The 27,330-nt window shown below is 51.6% G+C and overlaps 1 protein-coding gene across 2 annotated transcripts in view; it reads right to left on the reverse strand.

Annotated features, from left to right (window-relative positions):
- The window catches only part of LOC113480126 (probable E3 ubiquitin-protein ligase MID2), a 117,469-nt gene that overhangs the window by 11,875 nt on the left and 78,264 nt on the right, over window positions 1–27,330 (reverse strand). For both annotated transcript variants that reach the window (XM_026848744.1, XM_026848743.1), the window contains exons 4-8: window positions 20,202–20,309; window positions 11,709–11,857; window positions 11,078–11,205; window positions 9,887–10,030; window positions 4,511–4,672 (exon numbers count right to left, since the gene is read on the reverse strand). In XM_026848744.1, the coding sequence (XP_026704545.1) occupies window positions 4,511–4,672; window positions 9,887–10,030; window positions 11,078–11,205; window positions 11,709–11,857; window positions 20,202–20,309 (691 nt within the window). The remainder of the gene's footprint in view (window positions 1–4,510; window positions 4,673–9,886; window positions 10,031–11,077; window positions 11,206–11,708; window positions 11,858–20,201; window positions 20,310–27,330) is intronic.

The following is a 27,330-nucleotide window of genomic DNA, read 5'->3' on the forward strand; positions in this document are numbered from 1 at the left end:
CAGAGGGGGACCATGACTAAGCAGAGGAGACAGGGATGTCTCCAGGGGAGGTTTGCAAAGGCCTGGCAAGCCACTGGAATACCCTGTGAGGGCAGGGAGCTCAGGGGAAACTATATTTCACCCTATATTCATACCCCAGCATTGAAGGCTGCCAGGAGAAACCCTGCCAAGCAGCAGGTTCTCCAGCTCATAGGGACATACATCTCTGCTTTGTGATAGCAAAGGGCCCAGTGGGGCAAAGAAGAGGGTGATGCTTCACCCACCATTTGCTCTCCCATTACCCTGTGCTGCTGACGCGTGGCTCTGCCTCAAGAGAGGCTGCCTTCACTCCCACAGGCTGCTTCTTTTGAGGGAGGGCAAATCCATGTCTCCCTCCCATCTGCAGGAATGCAGGGCTTTGTCCCCATCTTGGGGCACGTTGGCATCTGCTGAAGGCCACCAGGCTTGGTGGAGCACCAGGAGCAATAGCAGCCCTGGATGCAGCCCCTCCTCTGCAGTAATTGCTCTCAGGTTACTGCACCTCTACAGCCTGCCCCCAGCCCCCCCTCCGGCAGAGAGCTGTGAGTTATGGAGGTTCCTCCCGTCAAGTTTTTATTAACGTATACATCCTGGGCCAGTCGCTCAGATAACTTTTATCTCACAAATTCAGCTTGCTGAAATATTCCCTATAGCCTTTCACTTATTCATCCATGGCACCTGCATGGGGCTTGAGAGCTGTGGGAAACCAGCCAGCTCCGGGGCTGGACACAGCAAGCTGCACCCTCTGGGGTGTTTATCAGCTTAATTATACTTCCCTTCCGAGGAAAGTCTTGAGTGTTGCAGCAGCTGAGCAGAGAGGAGGAAATCCTGGCTGGCCTTGGGAGTGCAGGAGCAAAGAGGGAGGAGGGGGTGGCCAATGCTGCCGCTAGGAAAATGTTCAAGGTTAATTAAGCAGGTCAGTGGTGTGCCGGGAATGGAGATGGGCAGACATGGGCGGACGGGAGGTGCTGGCTGGTGGGAGCCTGCACCGCTGGCCTGCAGGACTCCTGGCATCTGCCCAGATCCCCCAGACCTCAGAGGGCCTCTGCCACCCACTGAGATGAGCAGATGCACCAGCTCTGGATGCTCCCCTTGCTCCAGGGAATAGGTGCACGAGGGAAGATGGCGTGGAGGCAGGAGCACATGAGGCTCACTCATCGTGGCTGCAGATATGAATACTTAGTTTTCTATATACCTCAGCAGTACTCTGTCTGCAGGACAAGGGCTGTTAATGTGGCAGCTACGCCATCAGATTTTCTTTTCTTGATGCTTCATGGAAGGAATCAATTATGGCGAAGCTCAGCAGGTCCTGCTAACCATGCCAGCTCCAGCGTGTCAAAAAAGCCATTCAGAGGGACAGCCAAGACAGGGCTGCATGTTGGTTTACATAAAAGCTAGAGAAATAAATGGACCAAGATCTCCCAGAAGAGAACACCTCCAACACTCAGCTGAACGGATGAGGAGCAGCAAGCCCGCACTGTCGGGTGGCTCGGTGCTGCAGTACTGCTGGTCCAGCACCAGCCCAGCCCGTGCCCTGCTCCTCCTACTGTGAGGGCAAAGCACAGGGCAGAGCAGAGCAGATAGTCTGGCTGAAAACATGCTACAGAGAGAAAGGCAGGGTTGGATATGCACTCCCACGCTCAAGAAATGAGCTCTGTCCTCATTGCAGATGTTCACTGCAGTCTGCCCAGAAAAAAGAGCAAACTGAACCACTGTAACACAGTCAGCCCTTCTTGCTCTTCTCTTCTTCCTCTCTGCCCACAGCAGCAATGTCCCTGCTCTGACCAGACATCTAAGATGCCACCTGTGGCTCATATGCCGAAGTACCCACATACAAAACCTGGTGGACCTGTGATGGTGCAGCTGGGCTATCAACCTGGTCCATAAGCCCTCAGCCAGCTGCCCCGTGGGCCACAGGACACCTCACAGAGTGAGCTTGACAGCAATGATTACTGTACTCCCATCAGACATCACCTCAAGGAAGCAAAGCTGCCGGACTGTAATGTTGAGTTGTCAAGTCACAGGGAAGCAATAAATTCATTCAACCCTATGAATCTTCCAGCAGACTCCCATGTTGTGCCACTTGCTGAGGGATCATTCCACTCCTCAGAAAGCATCTGCAACTAACATGGTGCTAACAGGGACCTTGAAGACTGTCGCTCAGGCAGCAGACTTGTGCTGCAGCAAACCCAGCCCTTCGGATGAGATCCGACTGCCATTTCAGATGAGATGCAGATGTGAGCCACCCCGTACAACCCAGGAGGTCTCACCAAGAGATGCATCTATCAAGGAAGAGACAGAAACGTTGAGTGAGAACAAGACCAGTCTGCAATGGTCAAGGCAAGGACTGTAAAAACCACCTTCCCTGCGCTTTATTTACTACCAGAGCTGGGACTGTCCCTGTATTCTGGTACTTTCATCCCCTTTTGGACACTTGCTAATAAATAAGACCTACTGAGGCCCAGACTCAGCAAAGGAAAGAAGGTTTCTCTCTGTCACTAAACCAACACTATTCCCCCAAGCTCTTCTGTTTGGGAATACAGATTTAGTGTGCACTGACAGCACTGATGCTGCAGAAATCAATACATGTCCTGACACTGATCTTCTGGTGATGAAGGAATCTCTCCAAACATCACTTCAGAAGCAGAAAGAGGGCTGTGAAATATGCTAATTGGCCCATCTCCTTGTTGAGCTGCTGATATTTCCACCAAGGTTACAGCAGCTGAAAAGTGTGCACTATCTTCTAATCATCCACTTGAAAAGGAGAAAACCCTGTTGCCACATAACAACAAACACAGACAGGAGAAACTGGCAGCACGGATGTGCTGGGGATGCAGCACAAAGCGGTGGCACCTTCAGCCAGCACCACCCCTGATGATGAGCAGCTAACACCCCAAAGAAGCCCTTGTACATCGAGGCTGACCACAGAAAGCAAACATATAAATAATATATGTATATATTGCTAAATCAAACACTCAGAAATACAGAAGTTTCCCTAAACACTTTTCATGGGCTACAAATAAACACCGAACCAGCAGTAGAGAGGGATGCGTGCCCATTAAAGCCATGTGCCTCCTTCCCATCACCCAAGCATGAGGCACTGGGACTAATTCCTTGGTCATTCAGTTGTGTGGAAGGAGATCCTGGCATCCATATGGTCATCCATAATAATTTGTGCAGTGCTTCAGGTGAGGCTTGTTTGAGATTTTAAACATGCAAGAAGCTGCTGCGGATACATCCCTGCAACAAGGGGAGTTCAAAACTTGATTGGGTTTTTATTTAATCTAATAAATCAAGTTCATCTCCGAAGAGGAGCTCTCAGCAGCATGCTGGCATCTCTGATGACTGACAGTTAAAAAAACAAAAGAGTTAGCCCCATCCCCTGGGAGCAGCTACTGAAGCAAACCGCCCTCGCTCCCCCCTGCGCTGCTCTGTCACAGCATTGCTCTCGGCTTGTCAAGCCACTCATTTCTTATTTCCAGAGCGAGCACCTTTCAAAGCATGAGGAAGCACTTAAAAACAGCAACTGCAGGAGGGATACATTTTTAATAAACAAGGCAGAACTGGATAGGAGTTTGCTTCTCAGCAGCTCCCCTCCAGTCCCACCACTATACTGCCTTTACTTAATTTCATTTGGTTTAAAGTCGCACAGAGAAAATGAGGAGGTGGAGGCGATAAATCATCTCAAAAGCCTAGTCAAAGCAGGAGCAATTGCAATGTTGGGAAAGGAAACAAAGGGAGGGTTGCACTCTCCGGGGCCGGGCAGAGACATCTCAATGAGCATCTGAGACACACAGCCACGGACCAAGCAGCTGTGAGCAGAAGCCTGGGGAGCCAACTTATTTTCAACGGGAAAAGGCTTCCCTCCTCCCACTGCAAACAAGAAACCCCCTCCTTGCCAGGATGGCTCCGCCTCTGCTACTCTCTGATTTTTGATTGAAGCGCACTCTGATTTCCCTAAACATATTTAGCCCTCCTTGGCTGTCCCCAGGGTGATGTGAAGTGCAACTTCTTCTCTGCTTCATGTGTGGCTGTAAAGCCCCATCTACTACCACACAGACATTTTTCAGTCTCCTTCTGGTGCCCCAGAATTGCAGTCCTCTGTCAGCAAAGCCACACACAAGCAACAATTGCCCTACAACTCCATACATCAGCTCCAAAAAGCCCAGTGATGTAAAGTGACCAGAAAGATGGACCTTTGTGATCTCCTGAAATTCTAGCTGTCCCAGGGACCCATAGGGATGGGTGCTGACAGAAGCACAGAGCTGATGGGAGCCCCGGGCACTGTATGGTGTAGCAGGACACAGGAAGGAGCTGAGACACTGAGTAAAATGGGCATGTGAAATAATTTAAATAACCCGGGGGTCTCCATCACCCTGCCAGCAACTCTGGGCTCGCAGAGAGCAGCTCAGCTGTACCCCTTTGGGCTCGAGAGCTGATGGAGCCGCTCTCCCACCACCCACCAAGACAGGGTGAGTGCCCAGGCACGTACTGTTTGTCTTGAGCCTGGCGGGTTCACTGTTCCGGCTGCCCGCCTGGTTTATGGCCTTGACGAGGAAGATGTAGCGGGTGCCACTCTGGAGCCCGTGGACGGTGTAGTGGTTCTGCTTGATGTTGGGGACAATCATCCAGCTGTCCATGGAGTTGTAGAGACCTGCGGTACAGGAGAGTTAGGGAAAGATTTATTCACAGGAAAGGACAGAACACAAAGACCATGTGCTGCGAACGCAGAGCTCACTGACCACTTATCCCTCAGGCTGATTTACTGCCTGCCTAGGAGTTAAGAGCACCTGTAGGAAAAGTTCCATTGGTGATAAACCCCAGCAACTCAAAGAGCCTTTTTTTTATTATTACATGAAGTCAGTGACTGGTGAGGCAAAGCCAGGGGTGGGGCCCTGGCATCTCAAGATGCCACCCTGGGAAGTGACAGGGAAAGGGTGCAGAGAAAGAGGAATTAAACCAGTGGTACCTTCCAGCCAGGACAGATGGCACAGGCAACTGCTAGTGCCTAGGAGAAGGTGGTGCCCACCATCATCCTCTGTCCTTTCTTTGCTCCTGCAGGACAACCTCCCTGCTGCTCTGGGAACTGCAATATGCAGTGCTGGCAGCAGGAAGGGACACGTTTACACCCTAATCCTTCTCCTGCACAGCGCTCAGTGCTCTGGGTGGGAAGCAATAATCCATGTCCAAGGGACGCTGATGCTTCAGCTCCCTGTGTAGACTGGTCTGCAACGTGGTTCAAAGAAAGTTACAGCTCCCAGTGAAGGGATCAAGGTCCGGATGCTTGGAAAACATTCAGAAGCCTCAACTCTTTCTGGAAATGGAAAGGAATTAAGAGCCCAAAGACCTTGGAGGCGCTAAGACTTAATGCTGCAGTGGTTTGTGCTGCCAGAGCTGCAGGGCCAAGCACGTACAGAAAATGCCGTGTTGTATCTAAGGTGGGATAGCATAGGGCTCCAGGAAAGGAGAAAAGCCCTACATGGTGCTACAGATGCTGTTACTGCCACTGGCACAGCGGGTGAGAATAACCTACAGACTGCACAAGTACCTTGAGCAGCCAGCGCTGGGGGAAAACAATGCTGCGGGTTTCAGGAGCAACCTCCAACGCAGGCACCAACGGGCTGGGGGCAGCGAGTGCCCAGGACCACCCGCTGTAGCACACAGCAGTTCTGGGCTCTCAGAAAACAGCTCTGGGGCAGCTATCGCAACATGGGACTCTTGCTTTAAACCCAAAGAAGAATAAGGAGGAAGCTCAGAAGCAGCAGCTGGGAGGTTTCTCGGATCCAGCGGGTCTGGAGGCGAAGGGCAAGATGATACGTGAGGAGTGGGTTGTGAATTAAGGGTGACCGGAGGAGGGTTTTTAGCCTCCTATCACCATCATACGTGTGCACGGCTGGAAGGCAGGAGCCTGGAAAACACTCCACACCTTCTCTTTTAAGGCTTACATTGGGGTGTTCATTTATCTCTGATGGCTTGCTCAGCCGGAGGACAAGGGCAGGTTGCAGTCATTGTCAGCCTGGATTTGGTTTAAAATATACGTGGAAATGGCCTAGGGGAGCAGAGCAGTGTTATTTGAAGTAGAAAATAAAACAGATGTGATACCAGTTGCATCCTACACGCAGAGCTGCTTTCATCGGAGCACACAGCTTTCAGTCAAGCACTGGTAGGTGTTATCTCCCTGCAGACAAGGACCAGCTTTGGATCCTTCATCAGAAAGCACAAGGTGGTTGAGAGACAACAGTCCAGGAATGATCTGGCTTCCCAAACAGGTTTCTTTCCCAAAACAACCAAGAAGGGGTTGGCCTTGAAGACTGGGGGCTTCTATCCTTGCCAAAGCTTAAAAAAAATCCTTTTTATTGCAGCTTTCGTCATCCATAAAAATGTCTGACTCCAGCCAAGCTCTTGGCTTTAAAGAAAGCATGAAGGGGATGGTTTCCATAGGCCAACTGTGTGCTCTTTGAGAAGGTATTTCCTTTCATGGGAAGCCTCCTTGTGTTCTGGCTAGGTGAGCCCTAGCACACTATTTCCAGTGTCTCTTCATGCATGAGTTCAGCCAGGACTCAAACACTCTCATCACCCAGACTTGACTGTGTTATTTCAAGTAACAATATATTATTCATTTTCTCCTCTGAGATGTTAGCTGATGTTTTCTTTACTCCTTTTATGAAGAGCTACCAAAGACAGCCAAGGAAGGCACTCCTGACGTGTGCTCCTCTGGGCTTTCTTCCAGAGCTGCCCCTGCTGTTCATCACCCCTGTGGCTTCCATAGCCCCCACCTTCCTAACCCCTGTGTCAAACCCACACAGACCCCCAAAGTGGGTAGGTGACTAACTCCCAAGCCCCTCAATGGATCAGAGTCCAAGCCATGTGCTCCAAGTGGTGTACGGGCAGAGGTGGGAGCCAGACCCTTCCCAGAGGGGTGCCAGCACAGCCCCAGCTTAAGGGCACAAGTTGCAGTGGGGGAAATCTGTTTAGATAAGGAAAAATTTCATCTAGCTGAGGATGGGAAAGCTCTAGAGCAGGACCCTAAAAGCTGGGGATTCTCCATCCTCGGAGATGGTCAGTGCTCAAGAAGCAAGACCTGAGCAATCTGACCGAGCTCTAAGTCAGCCCAGCTTATGAAAAGTTGGTGCAGAGACCTTCAGGTCCCCCTCCCCAGCTGAACAATTCAGTGATACCAGCACAGGCCATGTTTGTTCCTCAGTTGGCAGGTGCAGGAGAGATGGAAAGTGGTGGCATCTAAGAACAGAGTCAGAGAGGTTGCTGAGCTCTCCCAGGCTTTCAGAGAAGAATAAACCACTGGAAACAGCATGTTGTGGCTGGTGGAGCAGAGGAAATCTGAGCAGGCAAATCTAGTTGCTGTAGCGCTAGGTACTCACAGCTAACCTCTGGCTGAGAGGAAATAAATCATCTTGTTTTTCAAAATGAGGGCAAAGGCTGGGGATGCAAGTTTAATCAGCTTCGAAAGTTGAAAGCAGTAACTTTCTCTGGCAGCTTCCTGCATATTTTAAAGTGCACTTAACAGCCTTCCTGTGCCACGACACTGTGCTTCCAGAACCTATGTCTTCCTGACCAGTGAGATAAACTGACACCAGCCAAAAAAGTTCACTCTGAAGCATTTTGTCAGTACTTCCTACAATGGTAAGTGCTACTAAGGAAAACCAGGAATAAAATTTTCTTGCACGAGCCATGTTGTGGGGATGCTGTGCTCTTCCAAAGCACTACTTCAGGACAGCCAAGCTGGAAGTGCTATTTTTGTTCTCCCATTACAACATCCATATTTTTTTCTTATTTGAAACAAGCAATTTCCCTGGACTCTCTCCTATAACACAGTCCACATTTCCTCCAGAAGGCAAACCCCCTCTGATTTTTTAAAAAAGGCAGTGTTATGAGAAATCGTAACATGTAGGTATTTCTGATACCTCAAGGACTCACCAGGCACCGAAAGGAACAAACCAGCTGTTTGCTGAGCCTGGCAAACAGTCCTTGGCGTAATGGCTGAAGTGCTCTTCTCCTCCCTCTGCACCTCTGTGGAAACCCAAAGAACCCCCTTTCCTGTGAGGACAATCAAGCCAGCTTTTTCGTTTTTTCAAATAAACCTTCTTGACAACAAACAAGATGGAAGATGAAATGACTCCTGCAGATGTGACGAATCTGTCGTTGGTGGGGTCACATTTTCCAGCCCTGGCTTTTTCAACCTGCAGTTTACTAGCTCTCCCAAATGATAAGCCACAGTGCTAGAAAGCTCAGAGTCTAAGTTTCTCTTGATCAATTTAGATTCAGGGGGAGGAAATTAAATAGACATCCCTAAAAGGCACATTCCTTTTGTTTTAATCCCCAGGTAATTTCTGGCTCATTTTATCTTCAAGCCTTCAGCTGATTTGGGATGTCTGATGAATTCTGCCTGGCTAATATTAGAGCAAAACTCCAGCCCTGCTGTCAGATGTGGCGGTTTGAAGGGGTAGGTACAACCACCTGAAGCCTCAGCAGGCCTGCAGGCAGAGCCTGCCCCAGGCAGCCCAGCTTTGCTGGGCCCAACATTGTTTTGCATCCTCAGACCACGTTTGGCACTGGCACAGTGCTTCGAGGGGCTGGCAGGAATTCTCCTGGGCACAAACCCCTCAACTAATGGTGATGCTGATGCGCAATGGTACACCAGAGCCCCTGCACGTGGCCAGGATGCCCTTGGAGGACAACTCTGGTTTTTAAGGTCCTGATATTTGGAAGAGTGGCAGGAGGTTGCTGGCAGAAAACAATGCTTTGCCAGAGCTGTTCTACCTCCCTGTAATTTGCAACAGGTCTCTCCCACCACCTCCTTTTCCCTTTGTCGCTTCTGCTTCCTCATTGCATTCACTGCTTCTGTTTTCCATCACACTCAGGCAGCAGGACTAGGGGCAGAGTGCAACCCTTCAAAGTCATCATAATGACAAGCTCACTTTCTCCTGCTCGCCCTGGCTGAACACACACGACGCCTCTGAGTGTGCCTTGCAAACAACCAGACACCCATTGCGTGGATGTCTCTGGATCCCATTACCTCCCTCTCCAAACAGTGACGCTTGCTGTTAAATGCACTGTTAAAATATCTGTAATATTAAAAACCCCAGAACTACCATAGTCTTCATCAAATAACAAATACCCAGGAGGAAGCTCTGCATCTAAGAGGTTGCTGTCTTGACCTTGTGGCAAGCCTGGGGACAGGTTCAGCCCTATAAAACTGTCCTGGTGCACTGGAAGATATCATGGCATGGAAAATACACTGAGCATCACGCAGTCCATAAAGCCCAAGCTCTCCCAGAGGAGCTGGATGCTGGAGCCTGAGCCGCAGGTTGCTTGCTGTCTGACCACAGTGCTGCCTAAGTGATTAGGTACCACCACAGACCCATCAGCAAGAGCCCTCCTCGGGCCTCAAATCCCATTCCTGTCAAGCAAATTTGTGGTGGTGTGGAAAAATTAGGTATGGCAGTTACATTCAGGAAGAATTACCCGGAGACATGCCTCAATATTGTTATGGAGGGTATATAAATCACATTTAATTATCAGCCCACAGAGCAGCCGGCGCTGCCCTGCCTGTACGATCCCAGGGTGTGGTGTGAGATGTGCAGATCTGGTGGCTGTGAGACAGATGAGACCCTCTTATGCACCAAGCTGGAGGTGGCAGACACCAAGTTCAGGGCAAAACAATTCAGTTATGGACCCCCAGCATGGGGGGGGTCCTCCATTATGTTGATTACAGCCCTAAGCAGTGTCCTCAGAGGATTCTTTGTTGCAGTTTTCTCCCCTAATTTCCAGCCTTTAAACTGTTGATTCTCCCAGAGAATCTTTTTCTTCCTGAAGTGAACCCAAACTGAGCTAGCACACAGTGACTTACTGATGAAGTTGGCTTGGCCGGTGAAGATGGTGTACTGCAGCTCGTAGGAGCTGACGCTGAACTCGTCCTCTGAGATCCAGTGGACAGTGATCGTGTCGTGGGAGGCTGTGCAAAGCTCCTCTCGGACAGACGGCGGGTTCGGCGCTGTGGGAGATCATAGATAACATACTTTGGTAAGTTTGTGCTTTCTTTCCATATACCTAGGGCTTTTTTGCTCCCTTAAGGATAAAGATGGGCTCGTGCAGGGAGCAGAGTCTCTCAACACTGTCTTATTTTATCTGTCATTGTGTTTCTCACTTAACTAAACTTTTTAGTGCAATAAAAAAATATCCAGGGGCCAGTGTGTTTTCAGGTGTGCCAAAATGATGGGGTTTTGCTGCTACCTCCATCAGATCTAACACCCCCACCCTGAAACAAACTGAGAAGCCACTTCAAAATCTACCTATTTCTTGGCACTGGTTGCGCTTAAGTATTTTGTCCCATAGCTGTTCCAGACACATGTTTGTTGTTAATCTTTCATTGCTAGATGATTTGCTTCATGATGAAGAAAATCGGATTTGGGTGAGTTACAATGCCCTCACTTCTCTGGAGCTTTCATCCCTCCCTCTGATTTTCCAGCACACAGCTTGGTCCAGCAGCAGTTGATTGTGGCAGGGCTGCTCCCAGACACTCTGCATCACCCCGGACAAGGGCAGGAGCAGCATTTAGCCTGTGCTAAAGGCAGCACCAAGAGGCCCAGCAAGGTCTTTTCCCAGAGTAGTTCATAACTTATCACCAACAGACCCACAAAAAGGGCAGTAAAAGGAAATGCTAAAGCATTACAGTGCATTAGAAGTTCAATAATTTGTTAATTCACTGTTCCCTCCCTGTAATCTGCCCAGCCGGATCCTTATAGGCATCAGCCTCCTCCCCAGGTCATGGAGGCCATCATTTTTGATGTGCTTTGTGAACTCTTCCACCTGCACTCCAGGAGAGGCAGAGTACAACACGAGGGCAGGGACACATTCACTGTCCTGGTGACAGCACAGCCTCTGCTCTGCCACAGCTGACCAGGCACTTCTTATTGGTGAGGACGAGTAGCAATCTAGTTTGCTTTGAAATACACCTGCCAGCCCTTGGTGGGGCACAGGGGAGGATGGCTGCAGGGAAGATGAGGGGCACAGGCAGTGGGGAGAACGGCTGTGCACTCACCAGTTAGATAATCCAGCCCCTCCAGCAGCTTCTTTTCTCTGGAAAAATCTAAAGCAAAGTTTTCAAAGGCATCGTTAAAATTGATATCTGGTATCAGAACTTGAGAGGATGCAGTTGCCATGGCGACCCTGAAAGAAAAGAAGAGACCATCAATACGCATCAGGGTGCATGCTGCTCCCGACACCCAGCAGCGGCGAGGTGGGGGATTAAAAGGGTGTGAGCAGCCTTCGCGGTGACATTACATGCAATCGGGAAAATGGCTTGCACCTACTAACCACTGCTTCTGCCCCAGGAGGGTGGCCCAGCCTTGGGACAGGTCCCCAGAGAGGTGGAGGGAGGCTCCATCCTTGGGGGGTCCCAGCCCCGACTTCCCCCTGAGTTCCCTTTGGATTGGCATTTCCACCACTTTTCCACCAAGGGAATGATGTTTGCTCCCACAGTTCAGCTTTGTTAGGACCTGCCATGCAACTCCTGTCCTGCAAGGGACAGGAACCAGTGACACCCCTGACCGTGGTGTTTATTTGAGAGCAGCACACTGAAAGTCTGCAGGGAGGAGGATGGGGCATCCCTGGGCAGGGAGCTGCAACCAGCAACATCCCACTGGTGTCCTGAGCGACGCGTGCCAGCCCACCTCTCGGCCACGTTCCTGGCTGTCTGCAGGAACCGTGCGTGGTCGTTCTCCTTCAGGATGTGCTCTGCCTGGTTGATGAGGACCGTCGAGCGCTCAAGACACTGCCGGCAGTTAGCAACCTGCTGGGCCAGCTTCCGCAGCTTCATCACCTGCGAGAGGAGCAGAGGGAAGCAAAGGTGCTCAGGAGCCAGAACATACATTGCAAAGCCCAGAAGAAACATCCTAAGCCAGGGGCTGCAAGGAGCAGTGAAACAGCACAGAAATGTCCCCAAAGGCTCTGGGAAGGGAGAGCAGCAAGGCACTTTCCATATTTTGCTTGCAGATGGGAAAGCCCCAGGGAAAAGCCTCCACACTGCTCTAAGGGTCCCACACGTGATCAAAGCAGGAGAGAGATGCATCGTCTCTCCACTCCTTCCCTGCAAATGGAATGTCATCCCCCCTGTGCTGGCTCTCGGTAGATTTGGCTGGGAGATGAACGCTCCTGCAAAGCAATTCAGCACAGGGAAAGGAAACCTCATGCTGGCTCAGCCCCAGCAGAGCTGCTGGAAAACATCATATTTGTAGCCACAAATCGTTTTGCAATTAAAGGTGAGGTGCTGCAGTAAGACAAGACAGGAGAGTTACCCACAACACAGAGAAGCAGGAGCTGAAAAAACAGCCCAGGCACCAGTTTACACCCAAAAATAGGGCACGTGGCTCAAATGAGCTCTGTTCTGACCACACCGGTGTCCCATGAGCCCCATCCAGCCTGTGCTTGGGTCCAGGGGTCAGGGCTCTGCCACGTCCAGCAGAAGCTCAGAACTGGCCCAGCCACTGTTCAAAAGGGGATGTAAAGTGACTCCAGGGAAAAGCACCTCTGACACTTTCCCTGCAAAGCTCTGTGTAAGGTATTACTGATGGCTTAAGACAGCACTGAACAAGCCATTAAGGAATAAACAAAGAGAAGAGGTTTGATGGCACCTCTTCTCTCTTCTGCAAAGTATCAGTGCTCAGCAGCAGTGAGGGGAGCAAAGGAATCAGAAGAAATGTTATTTCTTAGGCAAAATCTCCATGTCTCAGGGCAACACTGTGCAGGAGCACAAGGGAAAGCCCCTTTGAACCTCCCACCTCCTCCATGCAGCCAGGGTGAAGCTAAAGGAAAGGCAGGCACAAGCCCCTGGTCACCCCTGAAGCTGCGTGTGGACTGCGATAGTCGTATTTCCATAAGGCCTACTGAATTAAGGCCTATGGCTCTGTCAACAAAATAATTACAAGATGTAACCCCCTTCTTTCCCTCCTGTCTCTGTATGAACACACACACACTCCCATACAGCCACTCCTGGTGACAACTTCACGTCAGACTGCACCCAGGTAAAATTCAGTCACCCTGGGGCTCAGCCCCTGCAGCATCCCTTCATCTCCCAAAGAGCACGGATGGCACTGGGTGGGGGTGAAGGGCTGGAAATCCAGAAGCGATGGGGGCTTGTCAGAGACCAGACAGCTTCATGCTGTAAATGGGAAAACTCAAATGTGAGCCAGTTCAGAGGGAAAAGAGAGGTTACATAGGAGCCAACACAGATTTTTGGGGTAGTTCTCCTATTTAAGCTGGGAACACAGGGGAGCTCTGGAAAGCCTGGAGCTGGAGGTGGCTGAGGTCAACACTATGTGTTTAAAACCTGCTGTACCACTGCTCTGGCTATCTGACACTTTGCTCATGCCAGGGACAATATTTTGATTTGGGAGAAGCAGTCCTGGGTCCTACACCGGCACCAGTAAAGACACAGAAGGAGGAAATCAGCACAGAGGGAATTGCATTGGCAGCCAAGCTGGAAGTAATTCTGTATCCAGAAAGGCATCCTGAGACAGGCAATGAGGCACTTGCTAATGAAATATAAATTCCCACTGCCCTGCTGCTGTGTGCATCTGCAGCGAAGGACCCTGCAGACACCTAGGGGAGAGGAAAGCAAATTTCAGGAGATGGAACTGGGCTGGGATACCTAAAACATCAGATTCTGAAAGGATAAATCTCACTTCAGACCTCTGTCCTGTGCTCCGCAGCCGCATCCCACATGAGGCTCTTCTGAACGGCACTGCACAAATGTATCTTAAAATGAAACAAGTGGTCCTCCAGGAGCACGCCTGTGGTACCAACACAGAAACACCATGTCCTCTCACTTATTTAGCAGGCACTTGCCACCAAGCATCATGCTGGACTCATCCTGTGAGAATGCAACGGCAGAGATTTAGCCGTGTCTTCTCTGCTGCATACGACCACGGACCACTCTCCCAGCCCACCTCCAAAGGGAGCAGCCAGGTCATGTGCTGCTAGTTCACACGCTTTCACATCATTTCCTTGTTTTCTTTCTTTAACGAAGGAGTGGGGTATTTGCAAGCCTCCCGAAGCTGTCATGACAGTGGCTCCTGGAGCACCTCGCATGGCAGCTCCTTGCTCCCCACTGCTGCCCTGCAGCACGCTGTCAATCCACACACGCATTTCCCCCCCTCCATCTGGAGTTTGAAAATCCATCGGGAAGCAAAAAGCAGGAGCTCCCGGAGGGGACGGGAGGCTGCTTGAGCTGCTCTTTCGAGGTGTCAGCACTGTCAGTGCATATACAATTAAGTAGTGTGCTAATCCCTGGGCTGACAGCAGGGCCCTACTCCCCTTGCACAGCAGCGGGTGTCCTGCTGCAGCCCCTGGATCCTGCAGGAGATCAAAATGAACAAGACCAAGAGTGAAAAGCCAACTGATGGGCTCTGAGCACCTCGAGTTAAGAAAAACCCATGACTGCATTCTCCCCAAACACCTAAGGGTTTCCATTGCACCCCATGCCATGGCTGGGTGCCAGCTGATGGAGTCCTGCATGACCCACACAGCACTCACCTGGCTGCACCCACTCCAGTGCCAGCCATGGAGCAGCACACCAGGATGAGGCAGGAGGGGACCTTGGGGTGAACTACCAGCAAGGTGAGGACACTTGGGCATCCTTCAGCCAATGCCATGAGCTCTGCAAAGGCACCCAGGGTGAGACATCCCTTGGGAAGCTTTGCCAGCACAGGTGAGGATATCACCCATCAGAGGTGAGGATGTTCTTGGTACCTGCCTGCTCTACCCATTTGGCAAAAACACGTACCAGACCCTGGCACCCATCCCGTGAGATTTACTGTCCCCCCAGCCAGCCTCATGCTGGCTCCAAAAAAGCAGCAAGGAAGCTCAGGTTAAACCTGGGAGGTGACAATGTGTGGCCAGGCCGCTGTCACCTGTCAGCAGAGGCAGCAGAGCTGTTAGGTGACAAAGGTACAAGGGAACCCTGCACATTCTCCCTCTTCCTTCTCCCAGGCTTTTGGAGGACATTAGCTCCCAGCACCACATCTCTGCAGTATGATGCTGGGATGCAGCATATCCCTACACCCACTGTGGCATCCACCAAGATCCCGGATGGGGCTGACCATGGCCCAGAGGCAGCTGGACAATGGGAGCAGACAGAGGAGACGGGGAGAGAGAAGGAGGCAGCAGAGCATGTCACCAGTTTAATCACTCCACTCTCCCCGCAGAGGCTGGCCAGCTCCAAGGTGCACAGCCACGCGTAGGGCTGTCATACTGATGGCCAGGAGCAGAACTAGACAAAGCAGGTAGTGTTTGTTACACTGCATGACAGTTGGATTTCTTATCAGAACCAGACATGTGGCCTGACCTCACCGCAGCAAGAAGCCACAGGCTCTGACTCACTGTTGACTTAGCACTCACATGTAGTTTGAATTACAGCAATAGCTGATAACGTTGTGAATTCAAAAACACTCCCGGCAGGGCCCTGCAAGCTGCCACACACCCAACGCTCCTGGAATTGTCCTGTGAAACCTGTTCTCGCACCCTGCAGCCCTGGCAGCATCCCCCCACAATTCCCACTGGGCTTGAGTTTGTGTGCAAACACGGATTCACAGACAGGTTTGGGTTGGGAGGGACCTTTGAAGACCATCTAGTCCAGTCCTCCTGCCATGGGCAGGACATGTTTCACTAGAAGTTGCTCAAAGCTCCATCCAACCTGACTTAGAACACTGCCAGGGAAGGGGTATCCACATCTTCTCTGGACAATCTGCTCCAGTGTCTCACCACCCTCATCATAAAGGATTTCTTCTTTATGTACAACCTATCCCTACCCTCATTCAGTTTAAAAACATTGTCCTTTGTTCTGTCGCTACAAGCCTTGGTAAAAAGTATCTCTCCATCTTTCCTAGGAGTCCCCTTTATATATCAAAAGGCAGCAATAAGGTCTCCCCGGAGCCTTCTCTTCTCCAGGCTGAACAACCCCAGCTCTCAGCCTTTCTTCCTAGCAGAGGGGCTCAGCCCTCGGACCATTCCTGCGGCCTCCTCAGGACCCGCTCCAACAGGTCCATGTCCTCCCGTGCTGGGGACCCCAGAGCTGGACGCAGTGCTCCGGGGGGGTCTCACCAGAGTAGAGTACAGGGGGAGAAACCCCTACCTTGACCTGCTGCTGATGCTGCTGGTGATGGACCCAGGACATGGCTGGCTTTCTGGGCTGCGAGCACACGTGGCCAACTGATGTCCAGTTTTCCATCCACCAGCATCCCCAAGTCCTTCTTTGAAGGGCTGCTCTCAATCCCTTAATCCTCCAGCCTGTACTGATACTGGGGGTTGCCCCAAACCTTGCACTTGGCCTTGTTGAACTTCACGAGGCCCACATGGGCCCAGTCCTCCAGCCTGCCCAGGTCTCCTCCCTCCAGCATAGCTCCAAGGTCTCCCGGCCAGCAGACAACAGAGGGGAGTTCAGTTTTGTTTAAGCCTCTCCCAGTTCCACTGGTCCTTTACTTGACAGTGGGGGTGCTAAGAGCCCCAGTTCTCCTCTGTGTGTCCTGCTGAGCGTTTGCAGTCGCTGCTGCTGGACTCTTCTGTAATTAAGGCTGGCAGCCTGCTGAGCCTACAGGGCAGGTGCTCAGGGTACATCAAGTCTGAGATAAACCCAAAGCCCACAGTCTTAGTGGTGGGACCAAATAGCTAACCTCTCCCTTAAGGCAGCAGAGCTGGCACCTGACTGTACCACCTTCAAAGGGCCAAGGAAGCTGGGTGGTGCTTTCCCCTACTGATACGCAATAAGCAGAAATCACCCCTAAACTCAAACTCTCCTGGGCCTCTTCCCAGCAAGCTAGGGCTGAAAATGTGACTGCCTTGCCCCTTGGCAAGCTGCCCTTCTGCACTTCCCACCTCCCATGGAGACCCATCCTGTCCCCACGCCAGAGTCTGGGGAGGTCTGGGGGAAGCCATGCAAAGAGCAGGGGTTGGCTGGCCCACAAATAACATATGGATGAACAAAGACAGCAATACAGCATCTAAACAATGGCATGGATCATTCCATAGCCATTGCCATTTGCTTCTCATGTCATTCTCACTTCCCGGTGCACCAGCAAACTTATTAGTGAGCAAGAAGGTGTTGGCTTGGACGAATGACATCCAGACAACTGGGTTAGACAAGTGGCACAGACCCAGGACAGAAAGTGCAACAAGGGACATGTCCACCCAGAGCCCTGCAGTCTGGGGGGATCCCCTCAGGCTGGTCAGGAGCAATGCAACCCCCAGTGCCCCAGCACCAAGACTAGGGGATGGGGAGCGCTGCCACCCCACGGAGCATCCTGGGACATGGTGTAGGGGGGACAGGGCAGGGAGCAGCAAGCTGTGCCCTGGCAGCATTTAGTGGGGAGAAGCATGGGCTCATCTTTGCTAGCAGTGGGCGGGCACAGCTCAAAATGTCTATTTGCACAAGGAAGCAATTCTCCTGCTGGGGCCTAATGGGCCAATGGATAGTTCATTTTATGACCAGAATTGTCAGAAAAAAATTATTAAAAGGAGCATTAAAAAGAGAAATAAGATGACTTTTGTTTTGAGGGAGGACTTGGTGTAGCTGTCAGCCTCAGGCAGGGAGAGGCAGGAGATCCCCTGACCTTGCCACGATCACTCCCAGGAGCTGCTGACGTGTCCAGACCCAGCTCTCCTCAGCCACAACCCTGCAATGACCACAGCCTGCAGCATTAATCCCAGGCAAAGCCTCTGGTTTGGCTAAGAGAGAAGGAACTGCAGATGTCCTGGCCTGAGGCCAGCTGCGCTGGGCTGTGACACCAGCACCTGCAGTGCCCCAAGCAGGTGACACAGCTGCTGGCATCCGCCGGCCAGATCCACACCGTGGCGGAGTGCTCTTCAGGGCAGCCCAGCCGCCTGCTTCCCTCCCGCACTTCCTCTCACATACTCCTGATGATTTTCACTGTCTCCTGGGTCCTTCCCACGTACCCCCACCGCCTCGATGCCATGTTCACCATGGGGTGGTACCCAAGCCCCAGCAGAGCACAAACCTGAGCCCTGCAAGTGTGAGCCCAGCTTGGAGCTGCACTGGGCTCCTCAGTATCTAATCTCTCATGGGTTTCCAAAGTCATGTGTGTAATGCATCCAGGAAGAGCCTTTTTTTAGGATTACTGGAATAAAAGATACCTAAAGGCTAGGCCTGGCTTCCTTACATCAAAAGTGCATTGTCCAGGAGCATAGCAGGCATCATCCTCCACACACCCTCACATGGCATCCCTTGCTCTCACCCACAACCAAGCACAAACCTCAGGCTGCTGCTCTGGTCCTTACATCTCTTGCTGCCTTGTGGAGGCAGAGGAGCTCCATCTCACAGCTACCAAAGCAGCCCTGGGACGGAGCAGTTGATTCCTCCCAGAACTGCACTCTGGCTGGAGACAAACCGCTGTCTGGGCATTTTTGCATCCATAAACTTTCTTTCTCAGGCACAAGGCTGCCACTCTTTCCAACACAGTGTACCACTGTGATCAGGCTGCTCCATGCATCCGCTGGGCCATTTGTCAGGAAAAACAGCCCAGAACAAATGGAAAACCAAGTGGCAATTCAGCAGGAAAGCAGTATTTTTCACTCCACAGTCAGAGTGCTTCAAACCAGCCACAGTCTCTGGCATATCCTCCCTTCTTTTGTGTTTGGAGCTTTTTAAACATTCCAATGTTTGCGGCTGGGGTTCCTCGGAAAGGCTGCTTCCTGTTCACACTTGGAAATTGTTGCTCAGAGGTGTTGAAAGCAATGGAGGAAACCTGCCCAGCCTTCCCACAGCCAGTGCTGGCAGCACAGGGGGCTACAGAAGGGCACTGCAGTGCTGCAAACCCACATGTTTCCATCTCCAGCCTGATTTCACCAGCAAAGAAGCTTATTCCAGTTTCCAGGTAACTCTGGAAACCAAACCCAGTCCCCTCCCCAGTACTGCCAGTACTGTCCCCACATCCACCTTCCACTGGTTTTGGTGCTGATTTTGTAGCTATGTAGGCACAAGATTGCTGCTCCTACCCTGGCAACTTATAAGCAGATGAGCATTGCTTCTGCTGGTGGTTTTGGGCACTAATCAGGGCCTCTCTCCTTTACCCAGCTGCCAATTTGTAGGAAAATAACATCTTTGAGCCTTCCAGATCCCTGCCAAGTACGGCTGAAACTGGACAACACGGTCAAAAGATGTTAGGGGGAGAGGGTGGGAAGTGAGAGGCAGACAGACAGATGGACCAGCAGAAGGCACCGTTACATAAAATATGTTCCCTGAAATGGTTGGGATAAAAGCAGGCATTTCAAAGCTTCCACTCCTGCCGAGGGTGTCCGAGAGTCACACTGGCTGGCTCTCTTGCATATACACACAGTGCAATCCACTCCCAAACCTTTGCTTGCAAAAAAAATCTGTATCTGGAGCGATGCTCCTCTCTGGCTTAGCTATCAGCACTGTCATGGATGCAGAGCTGAACCTAATGCATGTTCAAGCTCAGTCAGAAAGGCAAAGGGCTTGTGCACGAACACTGTAAACTCCTGTGGGCACTGCTCAGAGCTACAGCCAATCCCTCCAGCCTTTCCCCATCACACGGAAAACACTGGGAAAAGCCAGAACACCTGGAACTGATAGAGGAAGGGTCCAAACACCCACCTAAAGAAAAGGGTGAGAAACCAGCTCACCTATGGCTATGCTGCAATGCAGAGTGTGTAGCCTCTCTTTTATCTGCAGTGCAGGGCTCAGATGGCCCTTCAATAATAATTCTACATTATTACATTAGCACTGCAGTGTTAGAAAAGCCCCGAGGAAGCTCTCTGGACTGATCCAAACAAATGCACCAATGTGTCATGCTAATCAACAAGCCTTCCCTCCTCCAGCCATGTCAAGCACATGCCTTGTCCTCAGTGGAAGAGACCTAGGGACAGCAGCAGCGAGGGACACTGGACTTGCACACAGTTTGGAGTATCAGGAAGATGAAGCTGTGTGTACCAATGGCTGCCCAAAGCAATTCCTTCACGGGCAAGGCAACACACACCACTAGTAGCTTCTCTGCACGTGGCTTGGACATCCCAGCATCATGGTCTGCAGAACTGCTGGGCTGTGCCCAGAGAGGAAAGGCAGACCCTGCAGCAGCCACCCCCAGGGTGCAGAGGGGGACCCTCGAACTGCAGACACACAAGCTGGCCCTCCTTACCTTTGTCTCCTTGATCTTGACAGCAATGACCTGCTTGCGCTGGCGGATGATCTCCATGAGCTCGTCACACTCCTCCATCAGCTTGGCCTCATGCATGGCCGTGTTCACCTGGCCAGGAACAGCAAAAGCACACGCCATTAGCAGGGAGACACTTGGTCCTGAGCCCGGCAGCCCCACAGCTCTACCAGCTCAGACTGGGAGAGATACAACATATATCCTCCATGCTGGGCCCCGGCTCTGCCCTGCAACACAGACAGGAACGGGCTGGCTCATCCACATCCCTTGCCTCTCCAGCTGGAGGAAGGGAAAAGGCCCGAGAAGGGTGTGAAGCTCTCCTTTCTGGGTGTCCAAGGTTCGGTAGGGCCATGCCGAGTGGCTTGTGGGGCACACACCCCTCCATAGGTAGCTGGGGCACAGGCTGTGGGAAGGTGGCAGCCTAGGAGCAGTGAGCCCTCGCTGCTGCAGTCTAACTCAGCCCTGACAGGGTGCTGCACCACACAGTCACGGCTGCAGAGCTTTCCAACAAAGCCTGGCTACCACTGCACAGCGCTGCACGCAGAGCAGGGATGCTCAGGGATCTCTCCACCTCCCTTCCTGCACAAGCTGTATGTTTTGGGTTGCTCTGCACAGCCACAGCTGCACTGTTTGGGCTGCTCTCAGCACTCCTGAGTGACCCCCATCCTGCCCTCGGCTATGGGGCAGCTGGCGGTTATCCTGCCCTAGCCGTCCTGCTTCAAGTTGAGCAGCACAGACTTCCTGCAAAAGCACCAAGCTTTGCTGGCCTCTCATCCTGAGCAAAACTCACAGCTCACTCATGCACCTATACCGAGGCAGTGCCCGTGAGCTAGTCGGAGCAAGAAGAGGCTTAAAATTGAAAGACAGCATCCTGCTTGGAAGAGCAAGGGTAGCCGTGACTTCAAAACATCTGCAAAAGCAAGACCGAAAGCAAACACTTGGCACAGGCAGAGGGAGGGAGCACAGGCAGAGCCGTGGGGGGCTGCATGGCTGCAAAGGGCACATCGGGAAATGCCATGTGGGGTCTTAATGGAAGGGCTGAACCAGCTCAGGGCAGCAACAACAGTGGGCAAGGTGGGCTGGTGTAGCCACTCCCTCTCTGCTCTGGCCGCTCACTGTGCTGGGCTGTAACCCCAAGCTCCACAGCATAGTTCAGGGCCCTGAGAAGGAAAAGTCTTCCTTCTCCCGATGCCATAGGATGTTCTTGGCAGGGCTCCAGCACCTCCTCGGAGGTGGCTTTCAGCCCACAGAGCAGGGAAGATGGTCAGCTGCTGGGCACACCACACCGGTGCTGCCAACCTGGCAGGCAGGGTCTGGCAGGGCGAGTGGCAGCCCTGGGCTCCATGGACGCCTCCATTACCCTAATTTTCAGCCACAGAACAGTGCTTACAGTGCCTGGTGGTCACCAAGTGTTCCTCAGGCCCCATCTCTTTGCGCAAAGCCTTTTACAAATAGCCATCTTCCTCCTAAAAAAATTAAAAACAACCAGATGCTGCTGGCAGCACCTGCTGCTCTAAAAAGCCCCATTTCTTCATAATGCAAAGATTTGGCAGGATACATGCTCAGACCGTAATAAATCTTTAAGCTTTCTCCAGCTCAAGGCAAATTTCTTACTGCGCTTGCAGTTCACTTCCTAAACTGGGGCACCATCCCCTCATGAATTTTGCTCTGGGCTCACGATGAGGGGAGCTTGGTTATGCTCAAACCCATACCCTCCTCCTTACACCATCCCCTCATAACCACAGCTCCCAGTGCGGGACACGCAGCTTCAGCTGGCCCAGCCCACAGCAGAGTAACAGAGTGAGCATCAAACGGCACTTTTATGATCATGGCCATCTTCCAGGCTGCTGCTGCTGCTGCTCCTCCCTCCCTAACCTCATTCCTAGTATTTATGGTTCAGTGGTAAAGAAATACAACCCGCTACACAGCACAACCAGTTCTTCCTCCCACCCTACCCTCCAGAACTGTTGCACCAAGAGGAGGGACTTGAGCCAGGAGATGAGAACACCTTATGTAGACCTGGACACCTGAGTTAGTCCTGGTGGAGGGCTGAAAATGACACGATCAGACTGGCCAGAGCTTCCCGAAGTCACCTTCAGGTCTGACCAGCTATTGCAAACCACCTTGGACACAATCTGGCCTCTTTGAGACCAGGTCTGGTGTCTTCGTGACCTCTGTCATGTGTACAGTTGGCCAAAATGAACAACAAAACATGACCATGGGGAGATCACATCTGGTCTCCCTCTCCAGTTGACCAGGAAGATACTCATCAGCCAGGCAGGACGTTGCCAGCGGGCTGGATGGCTCTCAATGTGCTTTTGGGGAAAGCAGCAAGGAGCCACTTGAGCTCCTTGGTCATGAGGGGATGGATGCTGCAAACAGGGGAGACCAGCACGTGTGGCTCCTCCATTTAGTCTGGATCCTTGAGTGACCAATTCTGAAGCTTTGCTTTGGAAGATGCTCCTCAAGATGGCCTTCTCATCTTTGGAGAAGGCACCAGTAAACCCCCATCACCTCGGGCTACAGCGCCATGTTCCCTGGCTGAGACAACGGTGGGGGTAGCAAGAGAAGGCAGCAGGACACGGTGACAGACTTGTCCTGTAAGACTTCAAAGAGCAGAGAAGCCCAGGTAGTAGATGCATTGATGACTTCCTTCTTCATAGATCTCCCAAGACATCATTCCTTCAGCACAGACATCACTGCTGCAGATGCAGAAGCTATCGGTGCCCAGCCTGGCTCCTGCTACACAGGTGCCAGGTGTGTGCCAGGAGCACTGGGTGGAATACTGGTGACCTTGGGGAGCAAGAGCCCTCCCCAAGGTGGTCAGGAGCTGAGATGTTGAAGGATTTGTCCAAACTGCAGCTCCTCCAGGTAAACCCAAGATGGTGCTGCTGGAAGGGTGGAGCATGTGCCTTTCGGAGGGATGGGATGATTAGGATGCAGGAGGTGGGGGGTCAGCAAGCTGGGAACAGGGGGTCTCCCACCCTGTCCTCAAACAAGCGGAGGTGAGCATGGCATCAGCCCCAGGAGGCAGTATCTATTTTCTACAAAAAAAGCTGCATGTGTCTTGCTTAATTCAGGATAATTAATCCCCGATGGACCCCCTTTTCAGGCTTCAAATACACAGTTTTAAAAATTTTATTTTAAAGCTGAAAGGCAGGCATGCAAAAAGTGCAGTGAAAGCACAGGGAGAAGTTTCAGTCATCCGTCTCCAGGAAAGACCAGTATCCTTGGGGGGATGGACAGGAAAGGGGGGATACACTTTATAGAAGGGGAATTGAGCCCTAACACTTAAATTAAACCATGTACTAGAGGACATAAATAGACTCTCAAGGCTATGTGAAAGAGTGGAGAAGCCTGAAGGCAACCCAGAGTTAAAACACATTTGATACAAGATCTTTTTTTAAACTTGGCCAGCAGATTATGCAACACTGAAGTGGGAGACAGCTGATGGTCTGCAAAGATAACTCCACTGAGAAAAAACAGCAGATAATCTTCCAAATCTGCCTCAAGGTAGCAGAGCAGGGAAATCAGACCCAGGGTTTGGAGCCTGCAGCAATCTGTGCTGGTGGCAGCAAGGTGACAGTGCTGTCTTGCAGCCCAGGCCATCACAGAGGATGCTGGCAGCACAGTCGCCCCTCGAGTGCTGATAGAGATGGCCATCACTCGAATTTCCCAGGAACAGAAAATCAGGGCTGTCTTCAAGTATGTGCAGCCCCACTGCTTGCTATTGCTGGCAGGAGGGAGCCCTGGGTGCCAGGACTGAAAAAACAACAGCAGGAGGAGAATGGGGGGGTTGTCCTTCAGCAAGTACCATGCTCCCTCTCCAGCCTGGCATGCCAAGCAGAAATCCTGGGCTCCTGATTAAATTAATACTAAATCTAAAAACCCACCCAGGGCAAGAAATCTGCAGCTCAACCAGCATTCATACTGTGGGAGACTGAAGGCAGACGAAGCCACAGAGGCCACTGCAGTCCCCTTCCCCAGCTGCCTTCTGTCCAAAAAGGAGCGTTTTCAAGGTGAGGGTCCCGTCCCCAAAGTGCCAAAAGAGCACGGAGGTGGGATTTCAGACCAACACAGCTCTGCTGGCAAAAGCCCTGGCTCAGGCACAGCTAGATATTGGCCAAACCACTTTCTATTAGGATGAACCAGTTCCCAGGTAAATGCTGCATTTAGGGGAGAAGACTCAGCAGGTGCTACAATTGTAGGAAAGCTGGGTGTGGGGGAGAGTTTTTAGATATAAGAAGTGGGGGGACCCTTCTAATGTGTGTGGAGAAATGTGCTAATACAGCCCTACAATAAAAAGCAAAGGGTAAAACTCAAACATGGAAAAGAGCTCACGTTGCAGCTCATGGAGGGATGAGGAACATCATCTCAGCCTGAGGTGTGATGCACGGACAGACAAACCTCCTCCACACCCAGGCGGCAGGACCCAGCCCTGAGATGAAGCAGAGGACCCTATCCCACCCCCACAGCACTGTCACCCCCAAAACCACCAACAGGTTTTTGACTATGGAGCAAGGCACCCATGCCCCACAAGACACACACCAGTTTGCACCAAGGCCAGTGCTGGGGCTGCCATGGCACAGAGGGCCACCATCCCCTGCTGCCTTCCCTGAAGGGGACATCGGGGTGGGTACCATCCCTGCTACCCACACTGCTATTTTACAAATTTAGCTTCTTTGCAGGTTAGTTACCTGCTCTCTTTGGTCTACGTTTCAACTACTGCCACAGGATTTGGTCCCTGCACCCTCTCCCAGCAGGAGCCTCCCATGTGCCATGAAGGAGGGAGTCGCTCCTTGCAATGCCAATGGGCAGTGCAGGCTCAGTGGCTTGGGAACACTTGCAACGCTCTTCTGTGGAGTGCCTCCCTCTGCACCTCAGGGTGCTGGTGGCAGAGTTTCCTGGACATAATGTGGCATTTACACTGAACATGAGTTGATCAGCAAAGTATGTTGGGATCGCACGTATCCGTCTACATGCAGTGTCCCACGAATAGCTCAAAAGCAAAATCCCCTGCTTTCAGACTTACAGGGAAGCACAGAGGGGCAGAGATATTTTCTACTTCACACTTTAATGCGCTCTCTGAAAAGTTGCCTCGGAAGGGCAAGACTGCATATTTAGTAAGGCTGAGAAATGTATTTCAACTGTTATTTTAAGCAGAATGACTGACAAAGCTGAAAACTCCTAAACTATGTAGAAAACGACAGCCTAGAGGCCTGAAACTTCCAGAATCAGAAAGAAATAGCAAATAGTTTTCAATTCATCACAGGTCAGTTCATTACAATGCTGGAGCTGGATTCAGAGGAGGAGGAGGTTTGGAAGGACATCCAGATGCATCCCTGCCCCATCCCTGGTGGGATCTTGCAGTCAAAGCGTGACCTGTAAGAGCAGTGAGTGCTGGTGACTGTCACCGGGGCTCTGCAAGGACGCTCTGGCTCCCTCTCTGCCTGCAAGACATCCATTTGCTATCTATTTTACCATAGTCACTCCAAATCCACGTAGACTTGGGGGAAGAGGCAGCCCAGGGAGAGACACCTCCAACAAAAGCCATTCCTACTGCAGAGCCAAAAACCCTTCTCCCTACCACAGCAGAAAGAGAAGCAGGACAATGCGAGTGACTAGGGAGCACTGGTGCAACCAGCACATGTGAAGGCCAGCAGTGCTGCAAAACCCAGTGTGATTTTTCTGCTCCTCATCTCATCATGGAAACTCAGAGCGTGTCTCAGCTCCTTTCTCCTCGCACACTGAGCTGCATCCGACAGCGGCCTGCAGATGCTGGCAGCACACACGGCACTGCTGGCACTCTCAGAAAGGGTTTTTGCACTCTTTTCCTCTCTCCAGATTATCAAGACAGCAACAAGGACCTTATTTAGTGAGTAAAGAACAAAACGCTGATGCTTGCCTGCAGGAAACTCAGGGGGTAGGAAGCACCTTCTTGGCCTGAGAGCCCCAGTCACTCTCTGAGATGCAGATGGTGAAGAACAAGCTGCAGCTCCCTGTGCAAATGCATTCCTGGGTGCTTCACTATGGGCTAATGACTCCAGTCAGCACGTGCAGCATCCCTGCATCCCTACCAGCTTCTTGGCCCACAGGACAGCTCAGGGAAGTCGCGTGGGAAGCCACAGCCCCACCAGAAAGGGCTGGAGTGACCAAGGGTGAAGCAAATAGCCATCACGTCTGCTCATTCACTGGCAAACTCTCCCCAGATCCACATCAGCGATCCCTGAAGCAGCTTGTGTTTTTATTCTCTGGAAAGGTGATGGTTCAAGGAATTGCTGCTGAATTTAGCAACCCAAAAAAATCAATAGCCCATTACGAATAAACTAATTGTGACAACTTTTCTCCATGTATCACTTCAGTAAACAAAGCTGCAAATTAATTTGCTATTAATTGGTATGTGCACTTTGAAACAACAGTGAAGTATTAACTGCCGTCTTCCTCTCAAATGTTTTCCATGGGAGCGCATCGCTTGTGAACTCCTGACTCCGGAGCTGCAGCCAAGAGGCAGCGTCAGTCTGCTGGCACAGGCTCTCCCTGCACACAGCTCGCACAAACACTTCCCTTGGCGATGCAAACAAAAGATGCCTGATTGCACACCGGGAACACAAAGAGTTTTATAGATCAAGTGGTCAAAGCTGCAAGGTCAGCAGAGTCCCTTTTTTCAGCAGGATTAAAGGTGATCTCCTCTCTTCCTCCGATGCTTTCTGTAATCCCCTCTACAAAGCCTTTCCCACTTGCTGCTGATTTAAGCCTGAACGTTGCTATTCTGCTACAGAATTCAGGGCTCAGGAAGGAGAGATTGCAATCGCCATCTCTGGCAGCAGGACGGATGCGGGGAGGCAGAGTGCATGTGTTTGGGAGGAGGAAGGAAAGTGAGGAAGAAGACCAGCCACTGCAAACCGGGAGAAAGGCTGGGACCACCTTGCCCTGCAAGGGAAAGCTGCTAGGGCAGCAAGGATAGAGACAACATTCCCACCTGCACTGAGGGGCTGGGGACTAGTCACTCTGCCTATGCTGCCACAGGGAAAGGCTGGCCCTGAACAGAGAATGAATTAGAGAGCTGAGGAAAATGGATTAATGAGCAGGGTAAGGTTCAAAGAGGACCAGCGCA

Source organism: Athene cunicularia (genome assembly GCF_003259725.1).
Source record: "Athene cunicularia isolate RWA chromosome 4 unlocalized genomic scaffold, athCun1 chr4_part3, whole genome shotgun sequence".
Taxonomy (NCBI): Eukaryota; Metazoa; Chordata; class Aves; order Strigiformes; family Strigidae; genus Athene; species Athene cunicularia.